Source organism: Drosophila arizonae, chromosome X (assembly GCF_054131065.1).
Source record: "Drosophila arizonae isolate 15081-1271.41 chromosome X, UAZ_ARI_1.0, whole genome shotgun sequence".
Taxonomy (NCBI): domain Eukaryota; kingdom Metazoa; phylum Arthropoda; class Insecta; order Diptera; family Drosophilidae; genus Drosophila; species Drosophila arizonae.
In genome coordinates, this window is record NC_142927.1 from 9,922,550 (window position 1) to 9,944,343 (window position 21,794).

The 21,794-nt window shown below is 43.8% G+C and overlaps 3 protein-coding genes across 5 annotated transcripts; all 3 read left to right on the forward strand.

Moving 5' to 3' along the window:
- The first annotated feature begins 8,164 nt into the window (after nt 1-8,164).
- LOC108618458 (uncharacterized) lies at nt 8,165-10,111 on the forward strand. 2 transcript variants are annotated; one of them, XM_018014480.2, is made up of 2 exons: nt 8,165-8,496; nt 8,541-10,111. In XM_018014480.2, the coding sequence occupies exon 2, from the start codon at nt 8,566-8,568 to the stop codon at nt 9,721-9,723; it is 1,158 nt and encodes a 385-aa protein (XP_017869969.1). In that variant the 5' UTR covers nt 8,165-8,496; nt 8,541-8,565; the 3' UTR covers nt 9,724-10,111. The 2 variants fall into 2 exon arrangements, with proteins under 2 accessions (XP_017869969.1, XP_089330777.1); XM_089474651.1 differs by having other exon boundaries at nt 8,166-8,496; nt 8,556-10,111.
- Nucleotides 10,112-12,609: 2,498 nt separating this feature from the next.
- On the forward strand, nt 12,610-13,552 carry LOC108618460 (uncharacterized). The gene is made up of 2 exons (XM_018014482.2): nt 12,610-12,903; nt 12,977-13,552. Exons 1-2 carry the CDS (start codon nt 12,773-12,775, stop codon nt 13,377-13,379), a joined length of 534 nt encoding a protein of 177 aa, XP_017869971.1. The 5' UTR covers nt 12,610-12,772; the 3' UTR covers nt 13,380-13,552.
- Nucleotides 13,553-19,869: 6,317 nt separating this feature from the next.
- LOC108618459 (uncharacterized) lies at nt 19,870-21,046 on the forward strand. Of its 2 annotated transcripts, none has more exons than XM_018014481.2 (4): nt 19,870-20,028; nt 20,282-20,473; nt 20,530-20,703; nt 20,763-21,046. In XM_018014481.2, exons 1-4 carry the CDS (start codon nt 19,966-19,968, stop codon nt 20,973-20,975), a joined length of 642 nt encoding a protein of 213 aa, XP_017869970.1. In that variant the 5' UTR covers nt 19,870-19,965; the 3' UTR covers nt 20,976-21,046. The 2 variants fall into 2 exon arrangements, with proteins under 2 accessions (XP_017869970.1, XP_089330723.1); XM_089474597.1 differs by having other exon boundaries at nt 19,884-20,064.
- Nucleotides 21,047-21,794: the final 748 nt, after the last annotated feature.

The following is a 21,794-nucleotide window of genomic DNA, read 5'->3' on the forward strand; positions in this document are numbered from 1 at the left end:
CATAGATCATTAATCATGTATTGAATATACCATATGATATATACTTTATATTACACTTTATGATATATCAATATACACATGATATATAGAAAAGATGACACTGCATATACTACATACATATATCATATACCACATATAAATCGCAGAATATTTGGCATTCTTAATTAATCATATATCATATAACATATCAAATATCTAATAGATCATTTAACACTTATCACTTATGATATAATGATATATGTGATGTTGTCTTAGTTATATGTCTTAACTAAGATCATATCACATATATCATTATATCATTAGGCATAACATTATTTATATACTCTACCAAAATCACCTAATTTTCACATAATTCAGTCAACATGTACTACACTTATGGTTAGCTATAGATAAAATATATGCATGTACTCTCTGATTTCTAGTGGTTTCCCCTGCTTTCGTTTTGTTTTTGGTGCAGTCTGAAATTTGAGGTCTCGCAGTGTGTCTGGGCGCAAGTAATTCATCTCTGTTCTAATGTACTCGATGGCTGCCTAATAAACGCCGGCCGCCCTGTCAGAGGACTCCAGAATTTATGGAGTCCATTAAACGCAACATTGGTTGCTCTGATTGGCAAGGGGTTCCGGCTGTAGCCGCCGCGTGACAACCAATTTATTGCTGGGCGGTAATTGGCAGTCAAAACGAGGCGATCCGAGGCTAGTTGAGGCGTGGCAAGTCGAAAGTCCTTTAGCTGCTGCTGCTCCTCCTTGTCCTCCTCCTGCTGCTGTTGCTGCTGCTCCTCCTTGTCCTCCTCCTGCTGCTAGTGCTGCTGCTCCTCCTGTTGTTGCTGTTTATTAATAAATTGTCACTTGCAACTGGCGACACATCCCGAGCTGCAGCTAGTGCGTTCTGCAGCTGTTGGCCTGCCTGGTTGCCTGGTTGCCTGGCTGCCTGGCTGCCTGCTTATTGGGCATTATTCTTGGCTGTCCTTCGCCAGCAGCCAGGGAGAGAGCGACAGGCGAACCACATTGCCAATTAGCTGATATCATCGTTCATCCGGGCGTCAGGCGTTGCCTAATCCTTGTTAAGCTTTATCGAAATTGTATCATTATCATATCGAGTAGCGCCATTTTACTTACCCGCTCCCCCGCTCTTCATCACGCTCCAATACCTGAGGGAAATCTGCTCAGCCATATGACGATGTGACCTCTCTCTCTCTCTCTCTCTCCCTCTCTCACTCACACTCTGGCCAGGCCAGCGACATACGCTTTCGATTTGGTGCTAGCAATTTTTCCCATAGTTCTTTATTCTTGCTGCTGTGCATCGACGCGTTCGCCTGGACTCGAGACTAAGCTGCTTATTATCCTTTGGGAGCTTCACACACACTCGCACTCGCACACACACACAGAGGCCGGCACACATTGTGCAGCGTTTGGCAGCGTTAATTGGATTTTGAAGCAGCTGCAAATGAAATTGGAAGACAGAACTAAAGTATATTTAATTCGAAGCGCCGTAAACCTAACTTGCGGCTGCCTAGGCTCGACATTTTCTTTTTCGCTTTGCCGTCCGCATTCGAGACTCGCCTCGAAGCGCACTCAATTAGCCCGTAGCGTTGCCACCTGACGCGCCTTCAAGCGAATAGCTAGTGCTGGCACTTTGATCTATCGAAGAAAATTCAATTCTGAAAATATTTAAAAATTGCATAATTAAAAATTCGCTTTGAATTCATTTCTATTATAATAAAACTTAGCTCATAAAAATCTCTTGATGTTATCAAATTTTATTCCACCTGTATTTCTTTTCCTCTCGCATCTCACTCTGTCTCTCTCATTAGATTTATCAGTTAATATCTCTTTCTTTTCCTACTCTCTTCGCTTCTTAATTATTATCTCTATATCTACATATATGTCTTGATGTCTAGATGTCTATCTATGTGTGTACAAATATCTCTTGTACTACTTGTCTCATTCTCTCGCTCTCTTTTCATTAATTCCTCCTTCTTTCTCTGTCTCTCTCTGTCTCTCTCTCTCTCTTTGTCTTCTAGCATAATTATTAAGCTAAATCCCCATATTTTGATTGGCTTAACTACATTTTTACAAAGACTCAACAAGCAACGCCTCGGGCTGGCTGGCAAAGTTTGTTCAGGTCGCTGTTTGCTAAGCGCTGCCCGAGCTTTGACCGAGGGACGGGCGGACGTTAAGTACCATGTAACACTGTACAAATACATGTGTGTGTGTGTGTTTGTGCTAAAAAAAAAAAAAAAAAAATGCAAAAAGAGCGAGAGTGAGAGGGGGAGCACCTCCTCTAATGGGAGCAGCCCGCGGGGCTTCGTACATATAAAAATTAAGTTGGAGCTAATTGTGTAAACAAATTCTCTTTAAAATGCGTAATACAAATAAAGGAAAAAATACAAAATAAAAATAATAATCATAATAATTAACATAACATAAAAGCTGAGTGGCTGAGTGCGTGCAAAGCGAATGAAATGTGCTTTCATTTTGTGCGAATGGCAAATAAATGTTAACTGTCTGGCAAAAGTATGGCCATAAATGTGATTATGGTCGGCATATGAGCTGGGAATGCCAGTATGGGTGTGGGTGGGCGGTGTTTGTGGTGAAGCGCTAGCCACCAGCACAGGCCAATAGCCCATGTGAAAATAGAAAATAGAAATAATAGTTGTCGTAAAAAATAAAGTAAAGTGAAAAACTATTCAGTTTTGTGTGAATGGCAAATAAATTTGTGGGCCAGGATGGAGAGGGAGTTGCATAAGTTCTTATAATGTGAATGGAAAAATTTAGATAAGTTTAGAGGTAATAGAAATGGATTGAATATATATAAACAAAATATAAATATATGTATGTATGTTAAAATAGCAATACCAATGAAATAAGTAAATGCATATAAATAAAAACTAAATATTTATATACATATATGTATTTAAATAATGTAGTTTATTTTTCATCTTGTGCGAATGGCAAAAGCATATGAGATAGTGTGGCAACATTAGGCCTACAAATGTTTATTGAAGAGCATATCCGCTATATGAGCACATCCCAATTGCCGTGTGGTGGGCGTGGCAGCGACGCCTATGCGCTTACATCTAATTGAGCTGCGGACGAGATGGAACAGCTGGTCGAGAAAAAGTTCGAGAAAACGCGCTCATAATTCATTCGTTCTGTCAGAGAGACTGAGAGAAAGAGAGCGGGAGAGCGAGATGGAGCGAGGAGGTGCTAGTGGAAGCTGGACTGACAGGGCGGGGCGAGCAGCTAACAAGCACATTAATAATATCTTAACCGGGAGACGGCGAAGTGCCAGCCATTCGTCCATTCAGCCACCAAAGGAGTCGGCCGCACTCCGTGCGATCGCCGGCATTGTCCAGGACGTGGTCGAGCACAAAATGCAGTTAATTAATCATTTGAGCCAAAAGTAGTTTGGCGCTTGATTTATTTTCGGCCATAAGAACTGGCTGCCAACCACAACAAAAGTTAAAGTTTCCTCTCAACTCTATTTTTTTTTTCTTTTTTTTTTCTCTCATTTAATTTCATTTTTATACCCTGAACCCATTGAAAATGGGAAATCAGGGTATAATGGTTTTGTGAAAAGTATGTAACAGGCAGAAGGAATCATCGCAGACCCCATAAAGTATATATATTCTTGATCAGGACGACGAGCTGAGTCGATATAGCCCTGTCCGTCTGTCCGTCCGTCCGTCCGTCCGTCCGTCCGTATGAGCAAAAGGATCTCAGAAGATATAAGAGCTAGAGAGCTGAAATTTGGCAAGCATACTCGTGTATACCATAGGCAGTACAAGTTTGCTTTATTTTTTCGATAACTCATCCGATAACTTTTTTATCGAGAATAATCGAAAAATCGACAATGTTTTTTCAGCTTATTTTGAACACTTTTAGACCTGGAGACTTCAAATTTGCGTTGTATATAAAGTTAATGGATACAAAGATTTTGTAATTTACAGATTTTGGATACCACGCCCCCTTCGCCCCCAATTTGTAAAAAACGCATTTCAAGTACTAGAGACTTGTGCTTTGAAATGTACACACATTTAAGCCATATGATTACGCTCTAAAAGTTTCATTAAGATCGTATGTCTACAAAAGAAATTATTCAACAAATAAATTCTCGTTATATTGCCCACACTGCAGTGCAGCCCAAGCGCAGCCGCTGCTAGCTGCGCAGTTTGCAAAGCGCGTGCTTATACGTGCATGTGTATGTATGTGTGCATAAAAGAAGTCCAGAATGATTAGAATATCAGTTTGGAGGGTTCAGGGTATCTCCTAGTCGAGCAGTCTCGACTGGAGCCTTCTTACTTGTTTTTTTTTTTTTTTTCGTTTGTTTGCTGACAGGCAGAGCTGGAGACAGCCGCTGGCGCCACAGCGGCTGTCTACTACTCCTGGCCATGGATATACATACATTAAAAAGCCGGCAGCGCAACCATTTGAAGGCAGCCATCAGCCCGAAAAGCCCCAAACGAAAGGAACAAATTAACCCCAGCGACAGGAAGTCAGGCGAAATGAGCGAGCGGACGGCCGAGCGTGGGCGATGATCGACTGCGAGATGCGCTGCATAAATAAACGCGAATGTTTGTTTATGTGGAATGAAAGTCTCTACAGGTTCACTAGTATAATTGAGCTACCGCTTGGTTGATTGACTGACCAATCAAGTGATTGGCATTGTTTATTTTATCTGCTTATATTTAAGTATTATCTGTTGGACTGATATATTGATGTAGTTGTTGACCTGATTGTAGCACTGATTGACTGACATAGCTCTTATTTATGTATGAATATGTATACATGGTATACATGGTATGCATATAGTAGCTTGTAACATCAGTCTGATTGACTGACTGACACAACTTTTAATCTACATATACTTAACTAAATAATATCTTGATTGACTGAAAGTATGTATTATTAACTAATTTACATTAATGTCGAATTCATCACTAATTGATATATCGTGATGTATTTTTTAACTTCTTGATTGAAGGACTGGCTGACTCGATGACTGATTGGCAAATATATATAGATTGCTACTTAAAAAATTGATTGATTGACTTGCTTTACCACTGACCGCTAGACGCATTGATTGACGTACTTTACCTAACTGATTGATGGTGGTTATTCAGATGACTTGACTCACGTATTGATATACTTGGATTTTCTGATTGACCAGCAAACAGACTGATTGACTGACTTGCTTCTTTGCTGATTGACCAGCTGATTCCTTGAGTAAACTATGCGCTTGACTGACTCACTGATTGATATAGAAAGCACAAGAGCGAGAGCTGGAAACTAAGAGCTAGGAAACTGATGTGCTGCCTTTTAGGTTTGGCAAGTGAATTCGAGACTTAAGCAGTTGAGCAGACTGAAGTCAATCCAGTGCAGTTCGAATAGCTTCAGTGCTCAGTCTACTACTAAGCATTACCTTGAATGACTACTGAAGTATTTTTCACCTAGGCTCGACTAGAACCGCCAGATATGTCCATTGCTCACATTCGACAATCAGTTTAAGCAGCATCAATCCAGCAAACAGTCAACTGCCTTTAGCTTCTCTGAGAGCAGTGTACTCAAATGCCTGAGATAGTAGCCGTGCTCAGTGCAACCGCCTCGGCATCAACTATGAGTCGATTAATTAAACCGCAAGCGTTTAAGCGGCGAACCACAGCAGCGGTAATGCCAACAGCAACAGCAGAGTTTGCTTTAATTTGACTTTCACTTTTCCCAACACACGCACACACGTACACACACACACGTACACACACGCGCACACACACATGCTCGCTCGAATGGCAATCTCTTTTATAGGTTACATCCTGGGCCAGGCCCGTGTTGTCCCATCGCGGCAAAGGCAATCAAATTTCGTATTAATTATGTGCTTAACCAAACACCTCCCAGCGCTGGGGCGTCCTCCAGTGGTATGTGCGGGGGCGGTGCGCCGGAGGGGGTGCGCTAGAAGAGCTCACGAAAAAAGGGGGGCGATGGGGGCAGCCTTTGCTGCAAAATTGTAAACTGTCAGCTGGGTCACGTTGCCTGGGATTATGCGACAATGAGTGAGTGAGCGAGCAAGCGAGCGAGCGAGAGAGAGAGCAAGGGGGGAGCAGAGTGATGCACAGACTGTTGGCCATGCGGGTCAGGGACGTAGTGGCAATAATTCTTTGGTTTTCACATTTTGCAGCCCCTGTCGAAAATCCTTTTTGCGGCTTATGCTCCCAATGATGTGGCAGGGAGGGGGGCGGCCGCCCCTCGACACATGTCACGGGTCAGTTGCCCGGCCGGGCTTACAATGCGACACGCCCATTTACATACATAGATGGCCGGTTGGGCGGACGGGCGGACGGGTGCTATGTGTGTGTGCACATAGAGACGGAGCCACGTTATCAACAGACTTGTGCTTAATGCGCTGTCGAATCGTGTATTCTGATTTGTTGAGACGTTGTTGGCGTGCAGTACAAAGGCGGCAGGATTACGTGATACACCCGGTGTTTGTAGAGCTTGGTTTATTTAGTGGATCAAATATGGCTTTTTTTTGTTACAAAAATCTAAGTAGAGTCCATTAGATAATTAATGAATAGTATATGTCTAGAATTTGGGATATAGACTGTAGGGGTAGAGTGATATAATCTCTACATACATATGTATGCATATGTGGTAAATGGGCATAATATGTATGTATATGTACATATTTACACACATACATACACATTCGTTTATCCATAAATACATCCGCATGTAGTATATTCCCGCCAATCTCTCCAAACCAGAAACTCTAAGAGTGAGACTAACCAAGGCTTGCATACGATATATCGCTATATGGAAAGTTGAGCCCAGGGCAATTTCTATTTAAATTTCAATTTCAAAAAGTAATTTAGATGAGGCACAGCAAGTCAAGTGCGCACGCGTGCAGAAACCGTTTGAGCTGCACACGATCTGGCAACGCCGGCTTTGGGAATTGCAATTTGCAATTGAGAGAGAAATAAAAAGACCAAACGTTTACTTTCTATCTTTCTATGCTGCTTTTATTGCGATATATTTTTTAAGTGAATATGATTGCATTCTAATGTCAGACATAAATTAGCGACTCGCACGCCAGAGAGTACAAATGCCACGCCCCGGCCGCCGCCCACGCTCGGCAAGCAGCGTGCATTACGTGACAGGAGTATGTGAAACTTTTCAACTTGAACGAAAATTTATATGTTGAAAAATACATATAGAAGAAAAAAAGAAGAGTAAGAGAGATGCATGTGTGTGTGTGTAGAATGTGTGAAAAATTCGCATGGAAAATGGCACTTGGATTGGGTTGAGCTTGGGCACCAGCAGCAGCAGCAGCAGCAGCAGCAGCAGGAGTCGGAGTCGGAGTCGCACGGCATTCTGCTGCGGTTTCGCGTGCGACGCGCTGGCTGCTGGAACGTGTCTGGCGCCTGCTGTGACTTTCCCCAGCTGCAGCGACACACAGAAGACCAAGCCCAAGCCCAGGACCAGGCACAGCTGCAGCTGGCAACTGTGGCTGCGTGGGCGTGGCAGCAGTAAGTATGCTCCCGCCATGCCTGCAGATGAGAAACAGCCACGGATTACGCGCAAATATATGTGGGTGTGTGTGTGTGTGTCTGTGTGTGTGTGCGACATGGAAGGCATAGGGAGCCGGGGGAACAGGGAGGACGGTGCCATGGGTTTACTGGGGAGATTGCACAAAGTTTTGCCGCTTGATTTTCATGTTGATTATAATCTTTATTCTCTAACATGATCCTGACACGAAGGCTGAGGCCAGACGTGGAACTGCGCGCAGAAACCAATTGACTGTGCGCCTTCAAGTTGAAGTACTTTCGAATGACAATAACCCATTTACTGGGTTTACTTCAATTCAATTAAAAACTAAATTAACATGAACTGGATTGTAAACGGAATCTGAACTGCCTCAAATCGAACCGAGCCTGATGTTGTTTAGTTATTAAGTTTTATTCTGTTTGCTTAGGGAACCTATAGAGTTTTTTAGTTACAGTTTTTACTATCCAAAACTCTATTTTTCATGCAATCACGTTATGAATCTGTATGTGTGTGTGTGTGCTTATTAATTTTCAATAAGCAACTATCGATGGCTGCAGTGGAGTATCGATATATAATTGTCAAAGCTTAGGTATGGCAACTGTGGTATTTTATAGGTGACCATATTAGAGCAACATCAAGAGACTGCAGACTATCGGACCAAGACTGGGATAATGCTGTGTCGAATATTCACGGGCATAACTCATGAACAAATGGCAATAATCTGAAATAGTTTAATCGCTCGATGTTGTCGGTTTCCTGTTGTTTGCCATTCATCGAGCTGAAAGCTAATGCTATTGTTTTTCAATACCGTTGGGCCAATCGAATTGCCTATGCAGCACTGATAGTCAAGCTAACTTCCGTCCTAAAGTCAGTCGGCAAGAGTCTTTCAAGCTGTCAGCGTGCGATTCGCATTTTTTCGCCGAGAAGTTTCAAATTCCTATAATTTCCTTTTCGAATCGTGAGTATTGTGGACCAATTGAATGAAAAATATTTCTCTATTAGACTGAATATCGCAAGCTCAAGCATCATGTTCTTCGATGACTTTATCAACTTTGATGATACGTCCGAGGAGTCGGAAGGCAACGAGCAGTCGGTCTACATTCATATTCCGAACTCGAAATTTATTATCGTGAAGAAGGGCAAGGAGTGTCGTCGTCTCTACTTGGACAACCAGCGGACCACGCCGGCGGAGCGCAGGGCCCGGGCAATCGAGGCGAAGCGGGCAGCGGCAGTTGTGCGCCGCTTGAATCCGAAGCCGAAATACACGGTCACCATAATAATCGGAACCACCGAGGTGGTCTGCGACCTGGAGCTGCTGCAGAGAAACACGGACTTCTTTTGCCGCGGCAAGCACGGCATGGCCTATGGGCTGCCGGCCTGCGATGTCAGCGTGGAGGCCTTCATATCTATTTACAAGTGGATGGCCAAGCCGAACCAGATCATCTTGCCGCCGATGCTGATGAGCGTGTTCAAGGCGGCCATGTACCTGAGGATTAAGGTGCTGATCGATCAGTTCATGGACGAGTTTAGCGATCCGTATACGGCACGCGAGGAGATCGGCTTCCACATGTTCTTCGGGCTGCACAAGATGAACCTCTATATGCCCTTCCGCAAGACGATGCGCGTGCACAAGTACTTCTTGACCCTGATTGGCACCGATGAGTACATCGACCTCTGGCCCAATGCGCTCGTCTCGCTGCTCAACTCGCCGTACATTTGCGTCAACTCCGAGATGGAGGTGCTCATCGCGGTCATCATCTGGCTGTCCCATGACTACAAGTCGCGATGCTCCCACACCGACCAGCTGATGAACTGTGTGCGCTTCGACAGCATTCCGCTGGAGGCGGTGCTCCAGATGCGCCAGAAGTGCGCCATCAGTGGCATGGGACGGCTGCTGTACTTTCCCGAGATCGAGAAGTACCTGAAGTTTGCGCCGTCGCACAACAACAACGTGCGCTACTGCAATCGTCGCATCTGGATCTACGATCAGCTGTGCGACTACCATCACGACGCCCACTGCCCCATGCGCAACTACATCACGCTGGAACAGTTCGAGCACTACCAGCAGGAGCTGCGCAAGGCGCCCGTACTGCACTGGTGGCACCGCCATCAGCTCAATCCCTATGTGCACAACTGCCGCCACGAGAAGTGCCGCCGTCTCTCCGGTCCGCAGGGACGTCGCTAGGCCCGCAGCACACTGAGATCATCCATCTATAGGTAAACACTGATCCATGTCGGATTTCGCACTTTGCATGCCTCCATCCATACGCATCACCCCAATTCATTTTTGTTCATTTACAACTTTGCTGTGTCGACACATTTCATTACACTCACTCATTTCACATTTTTTTGTTGTTGTTTTCAACTATGCAACATTTAACATTTAGCATGACTCCGTACAACTTTTCTCTGTCATAACACCAGAAACACCATCCACTTGAATTGCGTACTTACCCACATTCAACTACTCTATTTTGGTCGAAACCTACTAAATTGCGTCACTTGAATTCCTAATATACACGTCATTTTGACCCGACTTTTAATTGAATGATTAAAAATACTAAAAATACTAATATACTGAAGTTATTTTGTAATTCTCACATGCTTGATGTTCTAGTTTAGTAGACTGTATGTATATATCTTTTGTTTATTTGCATTGGAGCATGACTGCGATTTGCATTTATAATGGGCGGTATATAATAGGCGGTATGTACAGTTAACTATATTATCACATATATAGGATTACAGTAATGGGTATATTGTCAGGACGATGAGCTGAGTTGTTAGAGACATCTTCACTTGTCTTTCTATCCCTCTATGTAGTTAAGCCGCTGAAGCTGGAGATCTGAAATATGAAAACTAATTTATTTTAATTTTATATATACCGATTTTGTATATTTTTTATGTTCCTCCACATTCTGCCAAATTATTTTTTCTCTCAAATTTTTTTTCCCCATTTTTTTTTTAGCGAAATTATAAAATAGCGAATATATATAATCCTTTATTTTTGCAACTTAATCTAAACAGAAATGTTAACTAATTTACATACTAAAAGCTGCAATCTAGGATACTTATATTTTATGTATATATTATAAAATGACAAATATTTGGTGGGCTTTTCAGGTGTACAAGTGTTCCGATCCAGCAGGTCTTGAGGGTGATGGCGTTTCAGTCTCCTCCCCATACCAGTTCGGCCAATTTATTTGGATGGAAGTCCAGCCTTTTAAGATATTTTTGTCTACGTCTTGAATTTTGTCACTGATTTTGGTAACTTTGAGGTTGCGTTCAATATTTCTGGTTCTTATGTACCACGGAGCCTCAGTGATCTTCCTCAAAGTGTGATCCCACATTTTCAAAAAATATATCAAATACTAGAGAGCGACTTCAGCCTTGGCTAACATACATATGTACACATATGAATATCATTACTATGTATTGTAATTCTAATCCATTTAGACAAAAAGTTATTCAATTAGGAAGATCTCGTGGACGGCCGGTTTCGACGGGAGCACAATACAATAATCTTGTTTAGTAAAACAGTTACTTCAGTCCATCGTCAGCCACATCGTCCCATTTCGTATTGCTGTATTCCAGCTACGTTCAATCTGAAAACCTCAAAGCCTAAAGCCCAAACTCGCATCCATAGTGGATGTTGACTTCGGACGTACCCATTGCAATTACAGCTCAGTTTGAGGGTTTCCAAATAGGGAAAGCTGGAAATGGCATAGAGCGGAAGCTGTGCGTAGTTTCAGTTTCATTCCAATTTTTGGGCTTAATATCGAATGCTTCGGGCTCTCAGCTGCCAATTGCAGGATCTGAAACAAGCATAAGCTCGACAAGAGGGGGATAGTGAGGGGGGAGAGTGGAGTGGGTTGGGAGGCACCCCTGGTTGCTCGGGGGTCTCGGAAATTCGGGTCGCTGTCGCTGGCTGTTAACGAGTTTCTGTTGCCGATATTTTCGCCGTTTGGTATCGCATTCGGAATTGGCATGCGAGGACAGCTGAGTGCGCCCTTTGATATATTTTTTTGCCTTTGTTGTTGTTGTTGTTGTTGCTCTTTGTCGGGCGCAGGCCGGAGGGCGTTACGAATTGATATCCATTAGTGGTGACCTGAAATATTTTGCACTAATTGGCATTTGTCCGGCGGACGAGGACCGTCTTCAGTTGCTTCCTTTTAGTTTTTGTAATTAATCAATTTCTGATTTGCGGCATGCGGTCTCTGTTTTTGGATTTCGGATAAGGCTGTGAGCAGTGGGCTGTGGGCTGTGGTCGAGGCAGGCGGGGAGGTGAGGCGGGCATCTTTAGCTACACATTTTCCGGGCATTTCACGCGCCGTTAAAGTTTAATCGAAAAAGTATTTTTGTGGCCAATGAAAATTCCAATAACGAAATTCCCGGCAGCCGAACAAACCGCAAAACAACTTCTTGAGTTTCTTTTATGTTCGAAGTTTGTATCCAGACGCTTCAGTCGCTCCCACAGCTCACTCTCGCTCTCGCCCCCTCTCTCCCTGTCTCTGTCTCAGTCTCAGGTAGGGCTCCTCCTACTGGCATATGATAAAGTGCAGCCTGCAATTGACACGGCGAACACAAAGCCAAAGATGTTGGCGAAACTTTGCGCCTAAACGCGCAATTAAAACAAATTCCGAATTCCAAATTTGATAATAAAATGAAAACTGAAAAGTCTGCCTAAATCGCATAATTTGACGGAGACACATGAGGGAGACACGCAGGGAGTGGACGAGGGCAGGGCGTGCCCAGAGGCTCTTACCTGCGAAATTTGACTCCAATTATGATGAAATGCTTTTTATTTTAAGCTTATTAACGTACTTTGATGAGATGCACAAAGTTTTCGCTGCTTTTGCCCCTGGCAATTTATTTGAATGTCTCAGGTATAGTTCTCCATGCTGGCCGGCCGACTCGAACAACTTTTCTCACTGGAAACTTCATGCTCTACCATCTGAATGAGCAGACACTGAGAGACTGAGAGGCACCTCGATACAAGGCCAGATCGTTGGCATCCGAATGTGGTGAGCCCCTGTACGCCCTGGGTGTGTGGAGTTTTACGTCGAGCTAGAGAGAGTGAGAGAGAGAGAGAGAAAAACAACTTCACTTTGTATAGGTTTTTGTAGACAAACACATACATGAACTGAATCTCAAAACAAAATCACACAGATCATTTTTAGGAACAGATTTTTGGCCATAGCGGGAGCTGCAGTAGAGTACGGAAAATAGGATCCATGGGAGACGCAAACAAGGCTAGCGCAGAGCCGAGCGCCAACAAGCCCAAGGCGAAGCCCAAGGGCAAAGCGGTGTCGTCCAAGCCGAAGAAGGGCAGCGTGCTCAGCGCCATTGAGGACATACAGCGCATGTGAGTACAGAGAGAGACAGAGAGAGAGAGAGAGAGAGAGAGAGTCATATTGATTTCCATTTACCTAAGCCAGGTCGCCGGAGGCCATTTGCCAGGAGTTCGATCGCCTGGTGGACCACACACAGCGGCACTTCAATCGCGAGGCCCACATGCCCTGCACGGCGTTCGCGTCGCAGGTGCAGCGCTGCCTGGAGCAGCATCGACGTGAGTCGTACAAGTGCTTCGTCGCCATGGAGGACTACAGGCAGTGCGTGAGCGCGGCCACCCAGGAGCACATCGATCAGTTGGCCCAGCAGAAGCAGGAGCAGGATGCCGCTCGGCACAAGCACCGGCCGCAGGAGCACAAGCAGGAGCAGCCGCCGCTGCACGCGTTGCCAGTGGTGCCGCCCCAAATTGTGGGCGTGGAAGCGCTCAAAACTGGCAGCAAGGAGCCACGCCGACGCCACTGGTACAAGCCGTGGTCCTGGCTGCGCTAAGGTCTCTCGCACCACCAGCACCACCAACACCCACATCTTTCAGACGGCGACGACAATAACGCCACAGATACAAAATTGCAGGCAGCAGAGCTCCAAAGTTTCAGCTCAGCTGCCCACCATTTGCCGAACGGCTTCGTATAAATTGTTTTACTAATTAAAGGCAACGACTTGAACTGCTTCCTGCTCGCTCTCTCTATGCATATATATATATATATAGATTTATGTTTATATATATGTATATATGTACTTCTGCTGCTGGTGCGCTTGGACCGCTGCCAGTTGTCCCAGCACTCATTCATTTGAATGTCTACATCAGCTCAGCTGCCAGCTGCCAGTTGCATGTGCGTCTGGGTGTGTGTGTGTGTGTGTGTGTTTGCAGTGCAAGGACCTGAACCTGGACCTGCACGTAAACCTGGACGCATCCTTCCTGCGCCACTGCAACTTGCAATAAAAGTAAATCTGCTGCAGCTGCTGCCGCCGCCGCCGACGCTGACGCCTTTTGCCAGGCTACCAAAGAGTTGACCCTATGAGATGTGCGCTCGACGTTGGCCACGCCCACGCCACCCGCTGCGCCCACTTCGGAAAGCTGAGCGAACCTTTGTGCGGTTACAGGTTGAAAGGCTTGCCAGCCACGGTAAGCAAACATTAGAATTTATTAAATCCAACCCAACGGCGTCGCCTGCCGCACATATGACCGAAAAGAGCGGAGCACTATGGGGCGTGTTCGCTTCGCAGATACTCTGTAAGAAAAAGGGGATATAGATTAGCGTATGAGAGATGTATATATCAATTGGCTATAACTCTGAGTAGATCACGCTGCATTATTAGCTGACATTTGAAAGGGGCTCGAATTCCCAGCATGCAAAAGTCGATATTTGGAAAGTGGGCTATACCTACTAATGATAGTAGATTTTAGATTCATCAGTTATCTTTATCGCTATGTATCGATAAATGTAGACCAACTAAGCTTCAGCATATCGACATTCAAATTAGTTCGCATGTATCCTAATCGATATTTATCGATAACTCTGCAGCTGCTTTGTGCACAAGGCATTACTACCATGCCCATATGCCGAGCAGAATTTCTAGCATAATCGAGACTCTCGATTCGAGAGTACCGTGTGAGCAGGGGCTGTCGAGCGGCGCTTTATGGCATTGCAGTTGGCCACTACATAAACTTAAGCCCAACTTAGAGCCTTGGCTAGCCTTTCTATGAGTACAGGGTATAAAAAGAAAAATTATTGCATATAAAACTCACCTGGTTGGGCGAGGGACGGTGCCTGGGGGAGAGAGAGGGAGAGAAGATGTAGGGAGTGAAGCAGGGCAATAAACTTTTGCCGCTGAGCGCCACGCCTACACGCCCCCACACCCATACACACACACCCACACACACACACGTACATATACGCATTCATGCCCAGCTAGAGATTTGTATTATCTTTTCACACACACCAACACACGCACACACACATGCACTCGCATACGTACGCCTAAATACACATGGAGCACATGAGGGCATATACCAATAATCCAACTTTGCTTTTAGCATTTTCCAACCAAAAATAACAAAAACACAAAAAGAAAACATGCAGCAGCGCTGCAGCACCCGAGCGTACCGACTAACAGTTACCCTGTAGCTGTAATAAATGGGGATACAGAAGCTAAGTTAATTTCGAGTATATGATTTAGATATCTTTGTTTTTTATTCTGCATCTATTTGTTTTGAGCGCCTCCAATACCCTATATTGTCATAGAATATGCTTCGACTTAGCAAGTTTCATCACAGAGAGCTAAGAGTTTGCCCGCTGGTGGGCAGTGCTCAATGTGTGCAGGGTATAGCGAGAAACAACTGCCAGCCGAACGGCAGCGAATAGCCAAAAAGAGTTTTTGACCATGCCCAACATCGACAGCAACAACAACAACAACAACAACATGCGCGCATACACTGACCAAAGCTTGGCACAGATAGAAATCTGAAGATCTGACATTGATATAGGGGTTATTGAAGGCTACGTGCTCTTTAATCTTGACAACATTAAGCACTAGAAATTGGGAGTTTCTATTCAACTTTCCATCCCAGGGGATAGTTCAAAGAAAATGTTAACTTTTGATATGGTGTCAGAAAATGGAAAGGGAAAGGAAAAACTCAGTGAATAATACTAGAAGCTCTTTGACTGCACTGAAAATGGAAAATCAAATAAGGGAAAATCTTAGTTCTCATCGATGACATCTATCGATAATTAAACTTGATTTCTGAATGTGGAAAGTGGAAAGTAAAATTAATATTACAGAAATGTTTGGTATCAATATATGAAATATCTTTAGATACCAATCGATAAATTGCATTTTCCTTTTCACTGTAATTGATATGGAAATTAATATTTTAGAAATTTTTGGTTCCCACTGATGTGTAGATGCGAATCGTTAAATTGGATTTTTTCTTCCCTTTTATGCCCAATGTGAAATGTTTGTATCAAAGGTTAGCCTTGAATAGAAGGCACGCCTGCATTTTATCGGGTTTTGCTTGGTTTGTATTCAACTAAAATATCTTTAATCTATAATCTGCCAAACAAAGACAGTGAAAATCCGTTTTCCGGGTAGCCTTTTCAGTGAAGGGCTGCGACTTAACAAGAAAAAAAAAAAAAGAAAATGGAGAGAAAAATAGCAAAGCAGAAAAAGAAAATTTCTTAACACAGCAACAACGACAGCAGCAGAAGCAGCAGCAGTAGCAACACCAACAAATACAAATCACAGTGTACTCGACTCGAACAACCTGTGCCGCCTCAGCCCCTCAGTCATCAATCCCCAACCCTAAATCGTCAACCCGCTCTGCAGCTCGCGTTCGTCCTCGATGAACCCTTGAGTTTATGCTCGTTTAGCTGGTTTGTCGATGTGTTTTTTTATTTTAGATTGAGGGGGGGGTTTATTTTTATATACTTTTTTAGCTCTCGAAACATCGTGGCATAAAGATTATTATGAAAGTATTTTTGCTAAGCTTTCGCTCAGGCTGCGCACTTGCCGCCTACGTGGGCCTGGGGCTGGGAGCAGGAGTCGCGAGGCAGGCAGCAGGAGGCAGCAGGAGACAGAGCTTGTGCATATGCCAGCATCCGAGCATCGAGCATCCATCTGCTGAGTGTCAGGCACTCAGCTGGCTCCAAGTATGCATGCACGACGAGCGCATCTTCTCGGGCTCCCACTGCACATTTACCTTAACGTTATTAGCGAACCTACTTCACGTTCGATCTCTCGCTCGACGAATTAAAGCACAGCCATTTAAGCAAAATCGCTTTAAGTCCCATTGCCAGCAGCTGACCCAACTGCTGTCAAGGCTATCGTTTGCAACAGCTTTCGTGAGTCAATCACATGGACCGCCTGTCTGTTTATCCATCCGTCTATCAATCAGGCAAGCAGTCGGCAAATCATTTAAGAGAGTTTTCTACTTCAGCTTTAATTGAATTCCGCTAATGAGCAACTGAATCTTGGGCATGGAAATTAAAGTAAATGATGCCTGTTATCGATATATCTTATGTTATTGATAATATCGAATTGTGACTTACTATTGATACTTTTAAGCTATGACTATAGAAAGCTGTTTAATTATATTTAATTATTAATTTATTTAAGTGGTTGTCGATAACAATATTTCGAATATCGATAACTAGTACGACTACTAATCGATAACAGTTATATATGTTACGCATGCTGATTGATAGCCGATATTTCAGGTACATTTTCAGTTCCATGATATTGTCGATTCCCTAAACAGTGTATTTAACTAAAGTAAACTATCGATAAAATTTCGATAAGGAACACATTGCATTTGGCAAGCAGTTTATTAAATCACCCCGTAAAAGTTCATAGTTCTTTATATCAGAATCTAGAGATTTCTTTAATCGATCATTTATCGATAGATAACCTAATCTTATGAACCAGCAAAGTGCATACACTTGGAGCCATTGAATAGAGCAAAATTACACAGAACTCGAAGACATATCAATTTATATTATTGGATATGCTGGATTCCTATACTAAATTCGTTTAACTGTCGTACTTTAACGGCAGCTGACACAGCCCTGACTTATCGTTAACACATCTCTTAACGTTTGGCTTTGAGGCCAATACCATTGGACGAAAGGGAGAGCTGTGAGCAACGAATAGATGAATAGCTAGAGTCCGGCCCGAGTAATTCATCAACGTAGCTGAGTGACATCGATAACGTTAAAATTTTACAGAGCACTCAGGATGATGAAATGCTTATCAGGCACACAAGCAGTGCACACATGCACTCTTCAACCACAGCTTTGTCTATCGATAACATATCGATTACACAGTTGAGCAAAAAAGAAAAACGAAAACAGCTTCAGTTTCGTTGGGTGCCGCGTGCAGAAACTTGGGCGACGCCATTCCACAGTTTGGTGGTTGGGCGTGGCATGTGGCTTAGGGAAAGCCAGCTCGAATTTCACAGCGGTTGCCATATGGCTCGCAGGCAGTGTAGAGCAAGTCGCTTTTGGGAGTCGAACAATGGTGGGAATGCGATTTCGGCTCTGGCGCGGCACATCAAGTGCATTGGCATAATGCAAAGCTGTTGCATAAGTGCATTTGCCTGTTATCCTGGCGCCTAACTATGTGTATCCAGGCCACTTGTTCGCCGCCGGAGAATCAATTTAGCGTGAGTAAAGTTCTGCTTCTGCTTCTTATACTATTTTATTTTATTCATTTTTTTATTATTATTTTTCTCTTTTTTTTTTTTTTTTTTGGCTGCCTGCCTGCGGTGCCTTGTGGCTTGTCATGTGCACGAAGCTCGACTTGGAGTTGTTTTGCCTGTTGTCCCTGTTGGTGTTTGCTTTGTTTTCGCTTCTCTTTTCTGTTCAGCTCTTATTATTTTTGTTTTTGGGCATGTGGCGCAATTATGGCAGCCGTCGAGTAACGTTACCATGGCCCAACTCCGCTCTATTAATCAAAAGTTATACAAAAAGCCAGCAAACTGCGCCACAAGAATCCGAGTGACTTTGCCTCGGCGGCTGCTGCTCCTTCCGCTGCTGCTGCTTGTTTGCAATTTAACTTTGCTTGAAGCGCAGCCTTCCAGTCGAAGTTCGGGATCAGGCTGGGCGTAAAGCAAGTTATAATATTTTATGAAGGCTACATCCTGTCTGGGTCGCCGACTGGGGTATTGGAGCCCAGCTCCGATTTCGTAGCTATAAATAAATAAAGCAGCCCGACACACAATCAAAAACCAATGAAGCACACCAGCAACAGCAACCGCAAATGACAACGGCAGCCGGGAGCAGGAGGAGCAGGAGTAGCAGCAGCAGCAGCAGCAGCAGTAGCAGGCGAAGAGCTGGCCTTATCAGCAGCTGCCCCATCTTCCTCAGTGCCATCATCATCATCATCACCAGCCGCAGCCGCAGTAGTAGCATGCACGTCATCGGCAGCATCATCATCGTGTCGGGTTATCCTGGGCCAGGTCCTAGCACATTTTTGCGGCCATTTCATTATTTACTTTGTTGCCCGGCTTCCAATCGAAACAAATAACCTAAGCGAACCATCAAAGGACTCTCAACTCGACTTCAATCCATTTGCCCGACTTAATTCATGTGGTTTAACTAGTTCGCTCTCTCTCGCCCTTTCCGCTCACACGCTCTCTCTCTCTCTTCTCTCCTATCTCTTTCTCTCCCACTACGTATGTGTGTGTGGCTCTGCAGTTCAGTTGTTTGCTGCTTCAATTTTATCGACTGACAGCACTTTTGAGATATGCCTGACATCTATTTCTGTCTGGGCTTACTTCAGTTGTGCAATATCTCAACGCTAGATGGCGCCTTTCGTTGGCAAAATTCCTGCAAACTGATTTGTTTAGGTTAGCTTCGATTTTCTGATTTATGGCCCATATATTACGGAGTAAGCTCATATGTAAAAGCAAAACACGAATAAAAATATTGATTGCTGAAATACACTTGCAATAAATTGAGAATTTGTGGTTAACGTCGAGCAGCAATATACGATTGATGTGGTGAGGTTTTTGTGCATTTTAATGGGATCGAAAAGTTGAAACTGTAACTTGTGCTTCCTCTTCGTAGGGCTAAAGAAAATCTTTCGTTTTTCTTAAAGCTTTCCTGCAATGGAAATAACATTTTATCTGTGACGGTCTCTATGCCATAGCAGGGCTGGGAAACTATTGATAACACTACCGAAGTATCGAATTTGTTCCCATCTGTGCCACTATCGATGGTTCTAGTACCTATTGGTAGTCATGAGCAATTATAAAATCACGTAACAGTTTATATATTTTATATTAAAAAATAATTTTAAATACCAACAAAAAAAAAAAAAAAATAGCAATCTTCACGATTTCAAAAGATTTACTGCAAATTTTCAAAAGCTTTATCGATAGTTTACTTGCACTACTTTGGCATAGAAATCAGCGCATATCTAAGTTGCAAGTGTTGGAAAAAACGCATGCAAATGCCAATATTTTCGATAACAAGGCATTGAAGTATCGATAAAGAGATAAACTTTTACTAAAACCACATTGACGTGCAACAGAGATTGACAAGCAGACGCGAGTGACTCGGCTAATTCTTAGAGAAAAATGGACATATTTTACTCACCATCCCCATTCCTGCCGATGGCCATTATCGTCGAAAGCATCGAGGTTTGTCTAACCAATTTGAGCCACAACACTCTGAAGGTGCGCTGTTCCACTAATTTTCGTAGAGCCTACTCATCTACATACTTACTTACTTATTGTTGTCAGTCTGTAACCTAAAATCAAATGTCATTTCCAATGAGCAGAGGAGTTTTGTTTTTCCGTTCACATCGGCTTAATACACTTTGCGTAGTTGTCTACAAAAATTTTTAAGTTTTTAATTCTTATTTAATTTTAATTTTTTATTTAAAACTTTAAGAGGATGAGACACATACGCGACTTTAGAGAAGCAATTCGCGATTTGATGCATCGCTACGTGAGCATCGAGCAGTTCTCCATTTGGCACAATCGTCACGCTTACAATCGCCGCAAATATGTGATCCAGAGTACCATCAAGAACTGGATGCCGTGGCTCTTTTGGTTCTTTGCAGTGTACAGTGCCTTGGGACTGGTAAGATTCAGAAGGTGTCGCGTCTCATTTGATCCCAAGCAAATCGTTCGTTTCAGATTCATCAGTTCTTTCAATTCTTGCGCGCCAAACTAATCGTGGATCGTCCTGTGGGCATGTGGCGTGAGCGCTATTTCTATGGGCTGCGCGACGAGACCATTCGTCAGATGCGCATCTTGGGCAGCATCATCATGCTCCTCTGCTGGCTGATGCTCTTCATTGGTATTGTCTGGGTTCGTAATCATCATGTACCATCAAATAGAACATTTGCGAATTATTATTGCTTTCTTAGAGCAAACCCAAATGCATAAAGCCGTGGCTGACAATAATGGGCGTGATCTTACCTTTTGACTTTGTTCTATGGAGCATGGAGGTCATCGTTGGATTGGAGCGGTTCACTTGGCAGGGCCTTGTTAGCTTTATGCTGCCCTTCATCTGCCAAATTGTGCTGGGATTTATGAAAGGTGCTCTCGAGGAGCCCACCAGGAAACTGTTCCAGATATGAACCACTGGCCACAGCCGACATTCCAAGCTTTCGACTGGATTTAATAAAGTAATTCCACTTGATCAGTTCTATTTGGGGTTTGAAGTCAATTTTCTAGTTTCGAGTAGCTCAATTGGAAGGGAAAGTTTTGCCAGCTGTATTGCTGAAGCTCCAGTTGCAGAGCTGAGCGGGGGCAAGGAGTCACTTATGTGAACTAGTTCAGCAACAGTCTCAATGGCTGCTCAACTCAGTCAGCTTTAGCTCTGTTCTCTAACTTTAGTTTCAAGTTTTAACTTGGCTGGCTGCCAGTTCCGAAGCTGGTTCCGAAACTAGTTCCACTTGCATTTTAAGCTGCTTTATGGCCCTGTTTTTACCCAATTTCATGGCTGCGCTGATTCAATTTTAATTACGCGACAATTTGACAATCCTCCTCCGCCTACCACCCGGCGTTACATCCGGCTTCCTTCAGCCACTCTCCCCCTCTCTCTCTCTCTCTCTTAGTGTTTTTCTGTCGTCGACCACGATTTGCCCTTTTTCTAATTTACTAAAATTGCGCGTGGTTTGACTTTTGTCCCGGAGCGTTGCGTGGGCGTCCAAAACTTAATAAACGAAATGAGCGCCCGGAATCGTTGCTCTCCTCTATCCTTCCCCAGCTTAGCAGTTCCGTTATCTGCGGCGCCGACTACTGCCCCTGCCGCCTGCTCTCAACACACCCCATAGCCCCCACTCTCGGCGTTTGTGGCTCTTTTGCAAAGTTTTGTGTTTAATTTAATTTACTTTAACTCGATTTCGTCCTCATGAATTCGCGTTTAGCGCCTGCGACAACTTTTTAATTGCCAG